This window comes from Gadus morhua, chromosome 4, assembly GCF_902167405.1.
Source record: "Gadus morhua chromosome 4, gadMor3.0, whole genome shotgun sequence".
NCBI lineage: Eukaryota > Metazoa > Chordata > Actinopteri > Gadiformes > Gadidae > Gadus > Gadus morhua.
This window is the reverse complement of record NC_044051.1, coordinates 32,011,182-32,028,793: the sequence shown is the minus strand read 5'-3', so window position 1 is coordinate 32,028,793 and position 17,612 is coordinate 32,011,182. Positions and strand designations below refer to the sequence as shown.

Here is a 17,612-nt window from a genome sequence, read left to right as displayed (position 1 = left end):
CTCTGTCTCAGGCCGCGCTGGCGTCGGCACCGACCGCGGCCTGCGCTGAATGTGGTTCCTCCCACTCCGCCCAAAACTGGTGCCAAGATAGGGAATCGTGTGAACGCAAGTGTGTTCGGAGGTCAAAGGTCAACCCCTCTCTCTCTCTCTCTTTCTCTCTCTCTCTCCCTGCTCTGTCTCTCTCTCCTCCCTCTCGCGGGCGCTGGCATTGTTTTATGGGGAGTCTGTGTGCGGTGATGGGGTTGGTGGAGGAAGTTGTTGTGGTGGTGGTGGAGGGAGATGTGCTTATAGGCCTGCACAGCCGAGTGCGTTCCCAAGGTGAATGGGTAAGAATGGTGTGTGTGTGTGTTTGTGTGTGTGTGTGTAAGGGGGTTGGGGGGGGGGGGGGGATTCACGTATCGATTATTCCAGAGGAGCTGAGGCGCAGAGAGGTGTCATCATGTAAACAACAACCATACGTTAGCCCCACGGTTAACACACACACACACACACACGTTCCCCCAGGGGAACGTGTGCCTGCAGGCCTTGTGTGTGTGTGTGTGTGTGTGTGTGTGTGTGTGTGTGTGTGTGTGTGTGTGTGTGTGTGTGTGTGTGTGTGTCTGTGTGTGTGTCTGTGTGTGCGCGTGTGCTTTTTTTGTTTCAGCGCGGTTCCTCATGACCTCAAGCAGCCTGCGGGCGGGACCCGGGCGTGTTAGCCTAGCGCCAGCTAGCGGCGGTGGATGGCGGGCCACATGAGTGCGCCGTCGGCGGGGAACACGCAGGAATACATGTATGATTAACGGGCATTACCTCCACCACCGTGGGGGCCAGCTGGTGGTTAGCGCGCCTATTGATTTCAGATCAGCTCCATTGTGTGCGTGAGCGTGTCGGTGAGTGTGTGTGTTCAGCTCGCGTGGGTGTTAGTGTGTGTGTTGGTGTTTAGTGTGGGTTTGTGTGTGTGTGTGTGTGTGTAGCGTGCATGGGTGTTGGTGTGTAGTGTGGGTTGGTGTGTGTTGGTGTGTGTGTTGGTGTGCAGTTTAGCGTGCGTGGGTGTGAGTGTGTTTGTGTGTGTTTAGTGTGGGTTTGTGCGTATTGGTATGCAGGTTAGGTGTGTGTGTGTGTGTGTAACTGTGTGTGACGTGAGTGGGTGTTGGTGTGTAGTATGGGTTTGCGTGTGTGTGATGGTGTTTAGCCTGGGTCTGTGTGCGTTGGTATGCAGGTTAGGTTTGTGTATGTGTGTACCGTGCGTCGGTGTGCAGTGTGCGTTTGTGTGCTTGTTGGGGTTTAGCTTGGGCTTGTTTGTGTTGATATACAGTTTAGGTTTGTGTGTCTTTCTTTGTCAGTGTGCATGTTTCGACAAGCCTCTCTCTCTCCATCTATAGGTCTCTCTATCTAACATCCGAGCCATGACATTGCGTCTGATTATCTAAATGTCGCACACGCTGCTCTACCGTTCATCACTCGGCCAATGATAATCTGATGTCCCAAGACAGGCCGGAGGTTGAAAACACGCTACCTTTGCGCGTGTTGTGTTGAATCAGCATACGGTGGAGATCTCTCTCACACACACACACACACACACACGTAAGGCCAGAGTTGCCACTAACATTAAGATCATCTTTATCTCCCTTCTGGGCGTGCAAGCTTCCCTTCCAGCTCTCTCTCTCTCTCTCGGGAGCTCTCCTCCCTTCGGGACACTAATGGCATTCTCCATGACAACAGCCGCATGACACCGGCGTGCCCTTGAGGTCCAGGTGACCCCTCCTGGGGAGGGCTGCCGCCGTGGCAACCCAACAGCAGGGGTCGGAGGTCGCGTCCCGTCATTCCATCGCATCACCCTTCCGAGAGAGAGAGAGAGATAGAGAGACAGAAAGGATTGGGAGAGAAAAGAGAGAGAGGATTGGAGAGAGAGCGAGACAGAGACAGAGAGAGAGAGACTTGAAGCTTGCCCACCCGGGAAGCCGAGCAGGGTTTTAGCCAGGGGCGGTTTTGGCTCTGGACTCGCGTACCGGCGCTCCGCACCGTGGCTCCCAGGCCAGGGCCAGAAAATCAATACCTAGAAATAATACCGCAGATTTCTTTTGGCACCCTCGAATAGGCCAACTTCCCTAGCATCGCCTCGAGTGTTCCGGTCAGTTAGACGCACACCAGTGTGTGAAACAATATTATAAATAAAGAAGGAATAGTGGAATTTATTCCGAGTGTTGAAATTCATGGACTAAACTTCAAACTTGGCTCATTGTTGTTATATTGGTTTATTTATTTTTTTGCCATCATCACATTTATTCACGTCCACCATGAGGTTTATTAGTTTACATTTATATATGAATATGTATGTGTGAAATCTCTCTGCAATATTGCATGGACATTGAAATGTGCTTTGAAAGGAAATTAGAGTGCATTTTTTACACATTGCATATAATGCTTTACTTAGGCCAACACTGAAAGACGCCGTTATATATATTAAGCCCTAACCAGTGTCTCTGGAAGCTTTCATACAACACATGAGCCCCATGTTCATCAGCAGCCAACACTGCCATCGAGTGGCTGAAAACACACTTGCATTTTATAGCCTTGTAGGTTAAACATGGGTTCACTTCCACTCTATTTTACAGCATAAATAACAAAACGCAAATACATTGTCGAAAGCAACATTTGACCTCAGGTCCACATTGTGATTATCTTGAAACACAAGAAAAGCCCCCGAAACAAAACAAAATAGATACTTTCATGTCACGCACACATTCTCTCAAGAGAAACTGAAACAGGAAGTAAAAGGAGAAAACAGGAAGTGAGGCTCTAACAGGAAGCTATGCGCTCAGCCTCTAGCGTGCCATACCTTTGGTCATGTCGATAACAAAAAGTATTGTTTACGTTCCCCGTGTGAACAAGAGTCACAAACACGGGACGGGACAATCCATAGCGTGCCAAAACTAAAAATGTTAATAAAAGGAAAAACATTTCAAAGATGACAGACATTTTGAATGAAGTCACTCAAGGCTAACCGGGTGAGGCTCTGTCTCCATGGCCACCTGTGGCCCACTTCAGGTCACCCCGGGCAGGAGCCGCTGTTGACCGAAGACTGGGGGAGCCAGGAGGGCACCTGAGAGAGAGAGAGAGAGAGATCTGTAACGTATATAAACATTTTTTTTATTTTATTTTTTTATATCTATCTCAATCCATATAAAAGATATCTAGGCTAAATCATTCCAAATGATATACCATCTTTGAGTGGTGTTGTAAAGTCATGAAATTAAGATATTGACTTATTGCAAGAGTGTGAATTTTGACTTAAAGAGAATATGCCCCAAGAAGTTTTACTCTAATACCAACCTCAACATATACTACCACCAAACTATTAACGTAATGAAAATTCAGTTGGACACTCAAAACATCATGTTCTTTATATCGATCTTAAAAAGTCTTCAACCAACGATAAAAACGGAGGCCCCTTACTGGGTTGGCTCCGGAGCGGCTCCTGAACAGGCTCCCGTAGCCACGCCCCTGGACCTGGGCCGAGCGCGTCCTCTGCACCGCCAGGGCCACCGCCTGGGCGAAGCGGGACGGGGCCGTGCTCACCCTCTTCAGGGGGGACGAGGCGTCCTTCGTTGGGGTCCCCGGACCGCCAGGGGTCTGGGTGGAAGAGGAGGGTGGGGGAGGGGGAGGAAGAGCCGAAGACGACCGGAGCAGGGTGGATCGTTCGTCTGGCACGCCGTCCTGGTCGTCGTAGGCAACGGGCGGAGGAGGCGGAGGGAAATGCTCGTCGTCTTCATCGGGGACTTCGTCGTAGTCCCCCTCCCCCTGGATCTCCTCCTTTTGGACCCCCTTGTCTTTCACCACCACCGCCTCGTGGACCGACACCTTGGCCTCCGTGTCGCGGACCACCTGGTCCTCCTCCACCTGGGCAGCCCGTGTCTCAGGTTCTGGACCGGGCCGGTCCACCTCCGCGCCCCCTTCTTGAGATCCGGAGTCTTGCGGTGCGGGACTGGCCACCTCCGCCTGAGGGACGTCTACCTCTCCCTGGACCCCGTCGGAGTCAGCGCTCAGCGAGGTCTGGGCCCCCCCGTCGGCCACGGGACCCCCGGCGGCCGGAGAAGAGGTCCGGGGCTCCGGGCTCCCTGGGGGGTCACCGTCGGCCCGGCTCTCCCCGTCCTCCGGGTCCCACCTGGTGGTCGATATCCGGTCGTCCGGGACAACCAGGCCCTGATCCACCTCGTAGAGGCGGTGCTTCTTTGCGGGCACCACCTTGAACGTGGTCATCCCCTTCCTCTGCAACGCATCCCCCCACAACTCTGGGTGTGGGGGGATGCCACCTTGCCCACCAATCAGACACCTGGGCCCCAGCAATGGCTCATGGGTAAGGGAGAGATCCTCGTCGCCTTCATCGCCGTGTGGTTTAGAGAAGGAAGCGTCGCCATGACGTCGGTTCGGCAGCTTCCCATTGGACAGGGAGGAGTTGATGATCTGGGAGAGGACGGAGTGACCCTGAGAGAACACTTTGCCCGCACGCTGGGGTTCGGGCAAAGAGCTCGGGCCCGAGTCGCAGCCGTCGTCCTGGGGTGGTGGCAGGAGCTGGGTGGAAGAGGAGGAGATGGTCGAAGAGGAGGAGGTTGATGAAGAGGACGGGAGAGGGGAGCCCGTTCTGCTGCTGTCGGCGGAGTCGCCCTGCGGCCTCAACTCCCATGTGCGATCGGAGTTAGAAATCCCTGAAAGGCAAGGGACAGTTTCAAAACATAACACGGATACAGTTGAGTGTTGGGTTAATATCGCTTAAGAATTGGTTGGATAAACATACCACCTTGACAGTTTTGTTTCATTAAATCAGATTAGATTTCCATTCATGAAACATAAAGACAGATATCAACTTTCATCATAAAGTCTCAAAAAAAGACATGCGATACATCACAATGATATCCATATCCTATAATAGAAATTTGATTTTTTTACTTGCTAAATTACTTTATTACCGAATCAATTTAAACTTGATTCAATTCAAGGCAATTAAAATGTTCATCATTATGGTTCTGTAGGCGTGTCAGTGCCAATAATTAATACATCATCCCATTCCAGTGGAAACACGTTTCAGTGTCATTAAGCTGATTCATAGTTTACTCAGCACCTGAATAGGAAAATGTAAAATGTAGTCTCTTCTGATGAAGACATCAGCTGAATGACTAAATGTAAATTAATTCATGTTTTAAACAGGATCGCCTCGATTTCCAGTCTCTTCTTGTGGTCGTAAAAGAGAGCCTGGAGGAGGAACCTAACCGGGAGGGCTGGCCTATCACTACTTGTGATTGGGCGGATTGTTCTAGACAAAAGTGGAAGGGAGGAATGGGCAGCTGGATGAACCAATTGGTCTGAAGGGCAATGACAGTCAGAGGCTGAACGGTAAAAGCCACACATCGGGTCAGGCGAGAAACTTGACACGTTTTGGATCTGGTTTGTGTCTTGATGTCTTTTTATTTACATTAGATCACCTTAGGGTACATGATTCTAACACTGTTTTATGATGGGAGGTTATTACTTAAACTTATTTCTGAAACACGCACACAACTTTAGAAAGAACAAATGAAAAGAAAAATGGTCAAATGCACAATATTCCCTTGGATGTAAGAAAGCGCAAAAACAAAAGAAGCTATTCTATTGTTGTTCCATGTTGATCCAAAAAAGGCAACAGTCCACCAGAGTGAGAAATGTCGAAGATCTTTTACAAAATAATAAGCAAGCAAAATACATTGAGGAAAAGCAGTTGAAAATCAGTTAGATAAAAAATAGAAAATAAAAAACAGCATGGGGCGCTGACAGTAAACACCACACAATGGTAGAAGCCTCAAAATAAACCACAAAAACAATCATACCTAAACCACACACACACACACACACACAAGAAAGAAAAAGCAGACACAGGAGGAGACCACAGCAGCATGCGAGTGAAGACCGAGAGGAGGAGGAGGAGGAGGAGGTGCTGGAGGAGGAGGAGGTGGTGCTTGGACAGGAGCATCAGAGGAGGTTGGAGGAGGAGAAAAAAAGGAGACAGCAGGAGCAACCCCCCGCCCCTCCTCATTCAACCCCCCCTTAGGGTTACATCTGAGTCTGGAAGGAGAAAAACACCCGATTATGGACGGACACCACCACCACCACCACCTCCAACTCCACCAACACAAATACCAGCCCCCCCTGCCGACCCCCCACAATCACCACAGCAGTCAAGAATGTCTGTGGTTATTGCTGCTGCATGTTCGGCCCTTGTAATTACCTCAATGTTTGTTTTTTGTACGTACTCAAGCACTTAACCATTCTAAAATGTACCTTTTTTTTGTAAGGATTCATGTGCAGTAAAAATGGCCCTTTGTCATCGTCGTTGATTCAACTCGATACTTTTCATGATTTAATAATTTAGCAATGCAATTGAGTGGTATACGTTAGCTTGTGGCTAAAGCCGACACGCCAAACCATGTCCGCAAAAATGTTGCGTTTCCCGCCGGCGCCTAACAGAAGCACGTTCACAAAGCCAGGTCACGCTTGTTGGCTGCGGTACATAGCTGAACCCCGCTTTAATGAAGAAGGCATCCATGGTGGACCGTTTGGGCAAAGTATTCAACAGCGTGTACTCCCAGTCTCAGCGGCTGGTCAGACATGTGTAGGAGTACGAGCTCGTAGGAGCGCTAGGTGAAAGAGTGATCAACAAGTAGGGAGATGGGAGTCGCATTTTCACAATGGATTTGCGCCAACGCAATGGTATAACACACACACACACACACACACACACACACGCACGCACACACGCACGCACACGCACACGCACGCTGGGGCAATTAGAACAAGCGATTGCTGTAGCAATTTGAACAAACTCTATAGGAGAACCAAAATAAAACACATCTAGCTAATTATATTTAACCCAATGGCAAATGGCCTTGCCTTGAGTAGCACAAGGCTATGAATCAATGAATAAAACAGTCAAATGAACAAGGGCGGGGTCAAGTGATGGTGAACCCGGCCGGGGTAAAGAAAAGGCACATCAGATTTATTTAGGCATGAGGATTTACAGCCTCAGACAAAAGACAGATTAATCTTGACCTCGGCTCTCAAACATTTCATGAACCGCCCTCGGTTGGGGGGGGGGGGGGGGGGGGGTTCAATGTGACGGGGTTAAAGGGGTCGACTGACAGAATGCCATGCAGTCAAGTGGATTACAACTCCTTACTCTGCAATTTGGTGCCATTTGGCATGACATTTTAATCTTTATTAAACTTCTGCCCCTCCGCCTTCCTGACCTCATGTAACTCTAGTGTGAGTTGGGGGGGGGGGATGGGCTTTGAAACGCACCACTCCAAATAAACCTTTCCTCAGATTACTGTTAAAACTATCTATAGAGATTAGGCGTTGGCTGCATTTCGTCTGCGATGTTTCCCCTCACCACCAGGGGGCGTGTGGTAAGTGGCAGGCTGCTTGTGTAATAAAACCACACCGTAGTTACCATCAAGTCCTTTAGCAGTTTCACTCATCCATAAAACTTTACGCATATTTGCTTTTGCGAACCTTGTTATTAAAACATATACTTATTGTCGAAACACACACACACACACACACACACACACACACACACACACACACACACACACACACACACACACACACACACACACACACACACACACACACACACACACACACACACACACAATGCCCTCGTGGATGTAGAAAAAGAAAAAGAAAAAAGCTATTCCATCTTTTTCTAAAAAAAGGCAACAGTCCACCAGAGTGAGAGACGTTAACCAACTTCTACAACATAATAACTTTGTTATTACAACTTGGGTACAGCATGTTCTGCGGAGCTTAAACCAACACAAGGCCCCTTTAGAGAAGGCTCCTCCACGGCCGCGGTCAACGGTTTGTTTACCTGCACTCCCTTCAGTATCAGCAGGCAGGCTGGCATGGGAACCGGCACAGGGAGGTAGCGGTGCTTTCCTCTTGGTCCTCCTCAAGGTCGTGTTGGCTGAGCTCTGGACGCACAATAGACAGACAGACAGTCGGAGTGTCACCAAGACTGGCTTGGGGCGGTTTCGGAGCCGTAACAGTCTATTTTAATGTGTTCTTTCAGTTCGGATTGCTAACGTGACATTAATGGCCGACCTTCGGTGGGTGTAGAGATCTTGGCTGACATTTACAGAAACTTATTTTTCTAATTTTAATACTGGAACCGAAGGCGCCATTTTACATGCACGAGACAAAAGTCATGTTCTAACTGTACAAATATTTGAGTACAGTTCAAACACAAAGTTAATATCCAAAGATACATGCTGTTCTCGGCATGGCAACAACAGGTATGAACCCTAACTTGAAGCCATGCATCACAATGTAAGGCCCTTCAAAAAACCCTTACCAACGGGCTTTAGCACTTTTACATTGTCACGTGATTTCTGTGCCCCTCTTCTCCAATTGCCCCACCTGCCATACCCAATTGCCTTTGTATTGCACTGCCCCTTTGCATCTGTGTATAAAACAGTATTTAAAACAAAACAAAAACAATGTCTCTTTCATTTGAAACTTAACATCTCATGAAACCCATTGGAAACTACAAGACGAGCCACAACCAGCATTCATCCTATACCTAGATTTAACCATTACAAATGCATTATGGGAAGTGTACACCCTTAAACATTTAAAATGCAATGACTACATTTAATCGGCTTATCCTAACAACCCATAATCCAACACCTAAACCTAAACGTTTCAAATGAATCATGTGAAATGGACATTTAATAAGTGTTTTGTTTAACACATACTTATGTCCTACACTGTTGTTAGATGACAAATGTACCAAACTTGCCCGACGACCCAACCCAGTTACCTGGGGCTCTGTGACCCGGAGGCCGCTGATGTTGTCGGGCACGCTCCGGGACGCCGTGATTGGCGGGCGCGGGGCGGGCCTCTTCTTGGTCGTGCAGGGCGTGGACGGGTCGGCGGAGCAGAGGCCCGAGGTGCTGGCCCTGACTGATGGAGCCTCCTGGAGATCCTGAGATACAGGCATGTACACCCGGCCGTCCTACAGAGCAGGGAGATCATAGCGCTTAGTCCTGCAGGTAAAACCAACGTACCGTTCAGGTTGCCATGTTGGAGAGAGGCTAGCATGCAAGACGTGTTATGAAGTATTATTATTCTACTGATCATATCATTAGTAAAATCAGTAAAATATAGTTTGGGTCAACTCGGAGACGACTGGTGTTGGTGTCGTTATTATTTGTGGATAGCCTGACATAAAAGTGGGACAAAAGTAAAATGATATGTTCTGAATATTATCAAAGGAAAAATTAGAATCGAACCTCAGAGTCTGAATTCGGTCGCCTACCTTGTCCTTCTTTCTCCGGAACAAACTGAGGAATCCGATGTTTCCCCCCCTTTTCTTCTCGTTTCGGGAAAGCTGCTGGCCTTCCCCACACCCTGTGTCAAACACGTCAACGACTACTAAACGTTTATCCAGCAGCCTTAAAAGACAATGAATAAAACACGCTCACATCAACATGCCCTCGAAACGGTCCCCCGTTCATCCCCACTCTACAGCACAGCCAGTCATCTGGCAACGTATGGCAAGCGTGTGGTACCTGTTGGTGGATCCGTCTTGGGGGTCTCGGATGCGTGGAGGACCTCGAATGACACTTCTGCTGCTGCTGCCGTTTCAGAGCAGAAGGACAACTTGATTAGTATTCAGGTGTGTGTGTATGCATACTATATAGTACTATACACTTGTGTGGAAATATTGCCATGACGTTGCAGGTGTTGGATCAACTGCATTGTCCCCGAAAAAAGAAGGCCATCTGTTTTTTGGGCAACATCCTTAAAATGAAAATACTTTTTGTGAAAAAATAGGTGTATTTTATTTTTTCAACAAGTTGAGAGGTTAAGAAGGGACTGTTTGAAATAGTTTGTTTCAGAGGACATCACCAGTAGCATACACCATCACAAGCCGGTATTCTACTATACGACAGGACTTGTAAATCAGAATTCATCAAAGGGGTTTAGCTAGTGATCTTCCACCATTTTGAGAGCACTCAAGAGAGCTGCATTACTGTAAAAACGTATACCTAAAAATACCATAACCCAGACTAATGAAAACGTAATTGTGCTACCTCTAGCATGAGAAAGGTTTTGGCAGTCCACACAACAATGTCTCTCCATAATGACAAATCATTTAGGATTTAATAATAAAAAATGACTCGCATTTTTTAATACCAAAACAATAACTAACATTCAAATGCTCTTATGCTTCCAAGATGGAGGCGGTCATTGTACAAGCCCTGTACTTCTTAGTGGGCAACATTAGTGTTCAAGCAGCTCACCGGCAGTATCTTTGGCAAACAGTTCCCTGATCCCCAGGTCATTAAGGGACTTCATCAGGTCCAAAGGCTCCTGGGTCAGGGAGTCTCTCAGCAGAGCCGTCGACGCCGGCTGGAACTCGCATTTCTGGCTGATGGCCGACACCAGGTCCTCTAGCGGCACGCGGGGACTCACACGCACCACCGTCTTATGGGACTTCCTGTAGTTCACCAGGAGACGGACTGTCGCCTGTGAACAGTTAGAACTACGTTAGACTTTAAGTTGCATGGGTAAACTTGCTTATAAACTTAAAACTAAACACATATATACACACACACACACACACACACACACACACACACACACACATATATATATATGCATGCATGCATATATGCATGCATGCATGCATGCGCATATGCATACATACATACATACACACACACATATATATATAAATTGATGAAATACATATTTGCCAGTAAGCTCATTTAATCATTATTACAGTGTATGCAAATTCCCTGAACTTTTCCAGTAACTTTCATTAGTAAATAAGTCTTAATTTTCATGATATAGTTTTAGCGAGTGTCCACACAAAGTAAAACGTCAGAGTAATATATATATATATATATATATATATATATATATATATATATATATATATATATATATATATATATATATATATACACACACACACACATACATACACACACACATACATATATATATATATATATATATATATATATATATATATATATATATATTACTCAAGACGTTTTACTTTGTGTGGAACACTCGCTAAAACTATATCATGAAAATTAAGACTTATTTACTAATGAAAGTTACTGGAAAAGTTCAGGGAATTTGCATACACTGTAATAATGATTAAATGAGCTTACTGGCAAATATGTATTTCATCAATTTGTATATATCGATATAAAAATATATAGAAACATATATGCATACACACATGCATATATCTACATAAATGCACACACACACACACACACACTTATTTTGACAGTATTCCTTATTATAAGGTATTTTGGGGTAAAAAGGTTACGGTTGGTTGACCTCCGGCGTATAAGGCCTCCTGGCCTTGTCCTCGGACACTTTAGGTTTCAGTACGATGGTGTCTGCCTCCAGCAAGCCAATCAGAGAGCTAGGTTTGAAGCAGACGTTGTTCTTGTTGTGCGACAGGATCTCCACGGTGTGGTCGGAGGGGTTGAGGTGGTACTTTGCACACAGCGTGACTAGCAGGTCTATCACGGGTTTACTGTGGACACACGATTCATGTCGTCACCTAGCTATTAGCAACGGAGCATTAATGTTGTCACCTGGCTAAAGCAACATGCACATATAGTCAGCTATAGTAGTAGCAAGGCAGATGAACAACTGTTCTTTATCTGGATGATAAGTTGTATGATAACGTGTTAAATTTAATTGAGGTCTAATGTTGAAATGTACGACAGGGTCATATGACAATATTGTGAATATTCATTACTGTGGCCTAATGTCAGGCCATGACATGTGGCCTATAATTATAACCAACTAAACAAAATACTACCCTGCACATCTTACAACAATGACAACCATTATACAATTCATCCTCACATTAAATGGGCACAAAACAGATATTAGCACATTTTGTGAACAAACATTAACATAACATTAACAAAGAGGCGTTGGGGAGCCGAAAGAGCCGGCTCTGGTGAACAGAGGGAGTCAGTTCCGAACTTCCGCCCTCCAACACGTGTTGCTGGCCGGACCTAATTGCTTAACACATTGCAGTCGTAATACTACCGAACTTACCGGACATCCTATCATTACGAGAGAGCATCAAACAACAATTAACATCCACGTGAGCAATTATCGTTTCTCTCTACCGGAGTAGAGGTATGTAAGACAGCCTACCTGCCGTGCACCGTGACGGTCCTCTCCAGCCCCGAGGGCAGCACCACGGACAGATCGTGGTCCCTCTCCGCGGGATCCCCCTGGTCCTCCATAGCGACATGCAGATCGGGCTGCTACCGTCGCGGCCTATCTGGGACACCTGACGGCAGGGGAGTGAGAGGGTCGTCGTGAGCCTACTATGTGTTTTGTTTATATTATTTAAGTACCCGTCCCAGTGGCGGCGCCAGGGGGGGGCTAGGGGGTGCTAGAGCACCCCCTAGATTGGCCATAGCACCCCCATAGCACCCCCAAGAAAATAATGGTAAAATAAGAAAAAAAAAAAAAATCATTCTGAGTTCTTAATAAAATGTATTGTGTGATAATAATATTTTAATCACAAAAGAAAATAACAGATTGAAATAAACAGATTGTTCACGTAGCACGACACAGACACGTGGCGTGGCGTGCCGCGTGCGTGAACGTGATTGTTCAAATGAGTAGTAGGCTAACGGCTAAGTAACAGTAATCCTGGCGATCGGTCAATTAATTTTAAATCAAGTGGTCACAAAATCACGAAAATGGATCGGTATTTGATCCGAAAAAATCCTCGAGTTGAAGGAGACGTTCAAGAGGAAGAAAAAAGGCAGGAGGTAGTGGATGATTCTGATGTAGAACAAGAAGAGGAAAGTCCTGGTCCAAGTAGTCAACCCTTCACCTCTACTGAGGGCGCTGCTGCTAGCCATGATGCTAGCACCCTGGGTGACTTAAGCATGAACGCCCAGGATGGTCCGAAAATACCAACATTACACAAATATCCAACTCGGATGTTTGGAGTCCAGCAAAGAAGTTTCTGCAAGGGCTGGATGGAACCATATCCGTGGTTGGAATACAGTGTATCCCAGGATGCCGTCTTTTGCTTTGCCTGCAGGCATTTTCTCGGTGGAGGAGGGCACGGGTTTCATCGGGAGCCAACGTATACAACCAGTGGCTTTCATAACTGGCGGAAAGCAACAGCATCTTTTAAGGGCCATCACGAAAGTATGGGACACAAATTTGCCATGGAGGCATGGACTGAGTTTAAGCTAAAAGCAAAAAGCGGTTCAAAAATAACAAATATGCTGGATAAAGGACATTCGGTATTGATCCAGGAAAACAGAAGGTACATGATGGGCGTTGTGGAAAGCTTGCGCTATACTGCCTGTCAGGGGATCGCACAGCGAGGCCACATTGAAGATGAGGATTCAGCAAACAGGGGTAATTTCCGCGAGTTGCTGTCTGTAATTGGAAAATTTGACAAAACCGTTCAGAAAAAGTCAGATAACAACCCGTCAAATGCAAAGTATGTGCACCATGACGTGCAGAATGAGATCATCAATGTAATGGCAGAAATGATTAGGAAACAATTAAGGGATGAGGTTAAGGACGCTGAACATTTTGCCATTTTGGTGGATGAAAGCAAAGACATCAGCAAAAAATAGCAAATTTCAGTGATCGTGCGTTATTTGAACACGGAATCAGAGAGAGTGGTGGAGGAATTCTTGCATTTCACCCCAGCTGATGGACTAGACGCAAACTCGCTCTTTGCAAGCATCAAGCAGACGCTCAGTCGGTGCGGTATTGACCTGAATTGTTGTGTTGGCCAGTGCTATGATGGTGCCTCAGTCATGTCTGGATGTAACAACGGAGTCCAAGAACTTTTCAGAAGAGAGGTGCCGCAAGCAGTTTATATACACTGCCATGCTCATAGGCTTAACCTGGTGTTGGTGGACTGTGTGCATAATGTAGATGCTGCCGCTGAGTTTTTTGAGACGTTGCAAACACTGTACAAGTTTTTTTCGGGGTCAGTGGTGCACGATCTCTTTCTGAAGAAACAAAGGGAACTTTCAACGGCACAGCGCATAGAGCTGAAGAGACTGAGTGACACTCGCTGGGCATGCCAGTATGATGCTATCTGTGCAGTCAAGAGAACTCTCCCGGCTATCATCGCTACCCTGCGTGACACTGTTCGCGACAAGAATGCGAAACGGAGGACAGAGGCTAAATCTGTCAGTTCCCTTATGGATGAGCAGTTTGTTCTGCATTTAATTCTTTTTGAGGATGTTTTTAGAACTACCAAATTCATGTCCGATGCGCTACAGTCTCCCAATTTCGATCTCTTGACAGCGGATGACCTGGCCCAATCTGTGATCACGGCCATATCGGAGAAACGTACAGATGACAACTGGGCAGCAATCCGTAAGCAGGCAGGAGACATGTGCGTTAATACCGGGATAGCTACTGTACATCGTGAGAAAAGGCAGACCCAAACAGCTAAACATCTGGAGGGCTTTATTGTGGAGGCCCCGATAGAAAGACCAGGCATGGGCAGCATGGATGAACTGAAAACTCAGTCATTCTATCCTGTCTTAGACAGGTTGTTAATGGAACTCCGGCGACGCTTTTCCATCGAAGCAAATGGTGTACTGGCAGGCTTGCCAGCCCTAAGCCCTAATCACCCATCATTCCTTGACAAGCAAGTTATTCTGCCCATGGCTCGCCATTATGGGGTCAGCGAGGAGAATTTGTGTGCAGAACTCCATCAAGTTCGCCGGCTCCTGAAAAGGAAGGAAGAGCAAGGATGCACCATTAACAGCAACCAGGAGTTCCTATCCCTTATGCGGCCTTACAAAGACGCCTTCGTGGACCTCTACAAATTGATCTCCATATCTCTGACCCTGCCTGTAACATCTGCGAGCTGCGAGCGCAGTTTTTCTTGTCTGCGTCGCTTGAAGAGCTACCTGAGGAATAGCAGTGGGGATGGCCGAACCAGTGACCTTGCACTTCTGGCGATTAACCCTCTGCGAGCACGGGCTTTGGACATCGACAGGATCATAGATGCCTTCGCTCTCAACCACAACAACAGGCGCATTGTCCTGTTATGAAGACGTAGGTAAGTGAACGATTTTTCCGTGTTGTCTGTTGCATTCTGCTGGGTTTTTGCAATTGGGTTTACAATGTGTTTTTCTGTCACATTGTTCTTGTTTAGGTGGAAACTGACACCTGATCTGCTGGCTTGCCTGGATTTTGGTTTTTCTTAAGGATTTTAAGCATAGTTTTGTGTGCACTTTTTGATACACTTTTTGATATCTTATTATTGTGGTTTTGAGTGCCTACTGTTTGGTTTCATGTTTTGATTGTGACCTAAAATAATATAATCTATTTGAAAGCATTTCTGACTCTTTGCCTGTTTAAATTAATTATATCTGACGTTCTAATCTGCCGTCTTTAGTTAGAAGTGTATTGAACTTGGTATGTTTAGTTTAATTTGTCGCTCATGGTAGTGGTGACCTGGTAGTCATCTGGCGCAAACTTTAATCCACACACTGAAGTAAGTGAAGTATTTCGGATTACGTTATCTATAACATGCTGCATCCATTTTGACCGTCGGATGTGAACGCGGCTTTGTGCGCGTCCGTCAGAAGTAGCCTACTGACAATAATAATACGATCGATTTGAATGGCGCTTTTTATGTACCCCAAAGACCCGTTAGAGAGCAAACGTGTAAACATATGTGACGATATGGTGGGGAGGTGTTGTAGTAGAGAAAAATGAGACTCATATGATATCACCCTAATTTCATAGCACCCTCAGTAAAACGCCGAGCACCCCCATAGCACCACCAGAAAAAAATCTCTGGCGCCGCCACTGACCCGTCCGCTTTAGTAGCGTGATAGAAAGGTCCGACCCAGCTGCGGTCTGTGGCGGGTGTGAACGTCAGTGTGAGATGCCCTTTATGAACGAAACTGATTGTGTAGGAGCAAGGCCTGCTCTTTATGGGCTTGTACATCATGAATGCATCATGGGAGTTAACGTAGGAACCGGGAGTTGTAATACTAAGAGCATAAATCAACGTAAATATACCGTCACCAAGGCTACTATGAACTCTGTTTTGCCATGTCTGACATGAGAAACGCATGACCGATCATTTCACATTAATAACTAAACTAAATTACCCAAAAGAAAACATGATCACAATCAAATAACTGCCTGCGTCCAAAATGAAGGCCGCCATTGCGATGTGACGTCATGCTGTACAAGCTCTTTAGCTTGTGTGGAGTTTCTCACTATGGAATAATTCATGGCTAACTACAAAGAGACAGTGACACCCGTTTATATTTATCAATTACAACTTGTACCTTGTTTGTTGCTTCCCTTAAGGCGTTAACTAGAACTGTGCGAACCAGTTGGACTTACAATGCCCGACATTTAATGTCAATGTGAAAGTCAAGCCTTCCTGGGTGAATGCCAATAACCTAGATTACCAGGAGCAACATAAGTTAAACATTTTACTTCAAAAAGTAAGCAAATAATTTATATATTGTAATGCTTTGAGGCTTTGACATAAATGTACAAATGGGATGTGATTCTTACAATGGCCCACATGGTAAGATAAAACAATTCTCTGATCAAATCACTCATCGCTGCTGCCTGTGTGACCGCACCCCGGTGTATCCTAACGTCAGGTTCACTAGAGCATGTTTTCACAGTCAGCTGTTCAAATTAGATCATGTGCACTGTTCATGGCCTAGCACCCTGCAGCCAAGGTGCAGGCATGGCTGAACGCACGCCACTGATAACCCACAACCCGGGGAACTAGAATTGCACCTCCCGTTTGAGTGGGTTGAACAGTTGAATAGGTGGAAAATCCTGTTAACACTTGAGAAAAAAAGTCAAATGTTAACACTTTAGAAGCGATTGTTATTTAATGACTTTAAATAAATATCATATGTTACAACCAGAAGTCACAATAAACACTTAACTAACTTTAACTGTCCACTGACAATTGCCAAATAGTCTACAAGAGAGCCAGTTTGTCTTCAACCATGCTGGCTGAGGACTGTCTAACTCAGGACTCTAGACAAGATTATGGTTCCTCGAGTAAGAAGGATTAGTGTTTTCCTCTTTTTAAATTCACACGTGTCTCTTTCGTTTAGTCTGTGTTGTATAGACAAGACATTGTAGCCCACTTAAAGCACCGTAAATAAAAAAATATAGCTCTTACATGCTTACCTGTATGAGACGATGTTTTCCATTTTCAGTTGACAGCTGTTGGGTGTTACCAAAGTGGTCGGGGCCGGAGAGAAAGAGAGCAAGTGTTCCTTCCCACTAATCCTTGTTTATCCATGCCTTCCACTGAGTCTGCCTCCTCCCACTCATTGGATGACATCACTGACTCTGTGATACACACACACACACACACACACACACACACACACACACACACACACACACACACACACAGAGAGAGAGAAGATAACATGCTGTTATTTACTCCCTTTTGACAATGCCCATTGTAATTTGCCACGATGTATTTAAAGTTGAGCTCTTCTGTGATAATCATTTTATAAATACAAGTGCATAAATGGTTTACAAAGTTT

General features: G+C 45.9%; 2 protein-coding genes across 6 annotated transcripts; one reads left to right on the top strand and one right to left on the bottom strand.

The window, feature by feature from the left end:
* Positions 1 to 2,210: 2,210 nt before the first annotated feature.
* Positions 2,211 to 17,397, bottom strand: cobll1a (cordon-bleu WH2 repeat protein-like 1a). 5 transcript variants are annotated; one of them, XM_030354889.1, is made up of 10 exons: positions 17,245 to 17,397; positions 12,217 to 12,355; positions 11,377 to 11,578; positions 10,320 to 10,545; positions 9,585 to 9,650; positions 9,332 to 9,444; positions 8,834 to 9,028; positions 7,883 to 7,985; positions 3,436 to 4,685; positions 2,211 to 3,082 (listed from the first exon to the last, which is right to left on the bottom strand). In XM_030354889.1, the coding sequence occupies exons 2-10, from the start codon at positions 12,306 to 12,308 to the stop codon at positions 3,029 to 3,031; spliced, it is 2,301 nt and encodes a 766-aa protein (XP_030210749.1). In that variant the 5' UTR covers positions 12,309 to 12,355; positions 17,245 to 17,397; the 3' UTR covers positions 2,211 to 3,028. The 5 variants fall into 5 exon arrangements, with proteins under 5 accessions (XP_030210749.1, XP_030210752.1, XP_030210751.1 ...); XM_030354892.1 differs by having other exon boundaries at positions 9,332 to 9,423; XM_030354891.1 differs by having other exon boundaries at positions 9,585 to 9,647.
* On the top strand, positions 12,934 to 15,403 carry LOC115542585 (zinc finger MYM-type protein 1-like). The gene is made up of 2 exons (XM_030354894.1): positions 12,934 to 15,124; positions 15,221 to 15,403. The coding sequence occupies exon 1, from the start codon at positions 13,860 to 13,862 to the stop codon at positions 15,114 to 15,116; it is 1,257 nt and encodes a 418-aa protein (XP_030210754.1). The 5' UTR covers positions 12,934 to 13,859; the 3' UTR covers positions 15,117 to 15,124; positions 15,221 to 15,403.
* Positions 17,398 to 17,612: the final 215 nt, after the last annotated feature.

Excerpts from the sequence above, each read along its gene's own strand:
- cobll1a (XM_030354889.1), bottom strand. The coding sequence starts at position 12,308 with ATGGAGGACCAGGGGGATCCCGCGGAGAGGGACCACGATCTGTCCGTG. Across the intron at positions 9,651-10,319 it reads GTTTGCCAAAGATACTGCCG|CAGCAGCAGAAGTGTCATTC; the intron begins GTGAGCTGCTTG and ends CTGAAACGGCAG. Across the intron at positions 7,986-8,833 it reads TCCGGGTCACAGAGCCCCAG|AGCTCAGCCAACACGACCTT; the intron begins GTAACTGGGTTG and ends TTGTGCGTCCAG.
- LOC115542585 (XM_030354894.1), top strand. The coding sequence starts at position 13,860 with ATGTCTGGATGTAACAACGGAGTCCAAGAACTTTTCAGAAGAGAGGTG.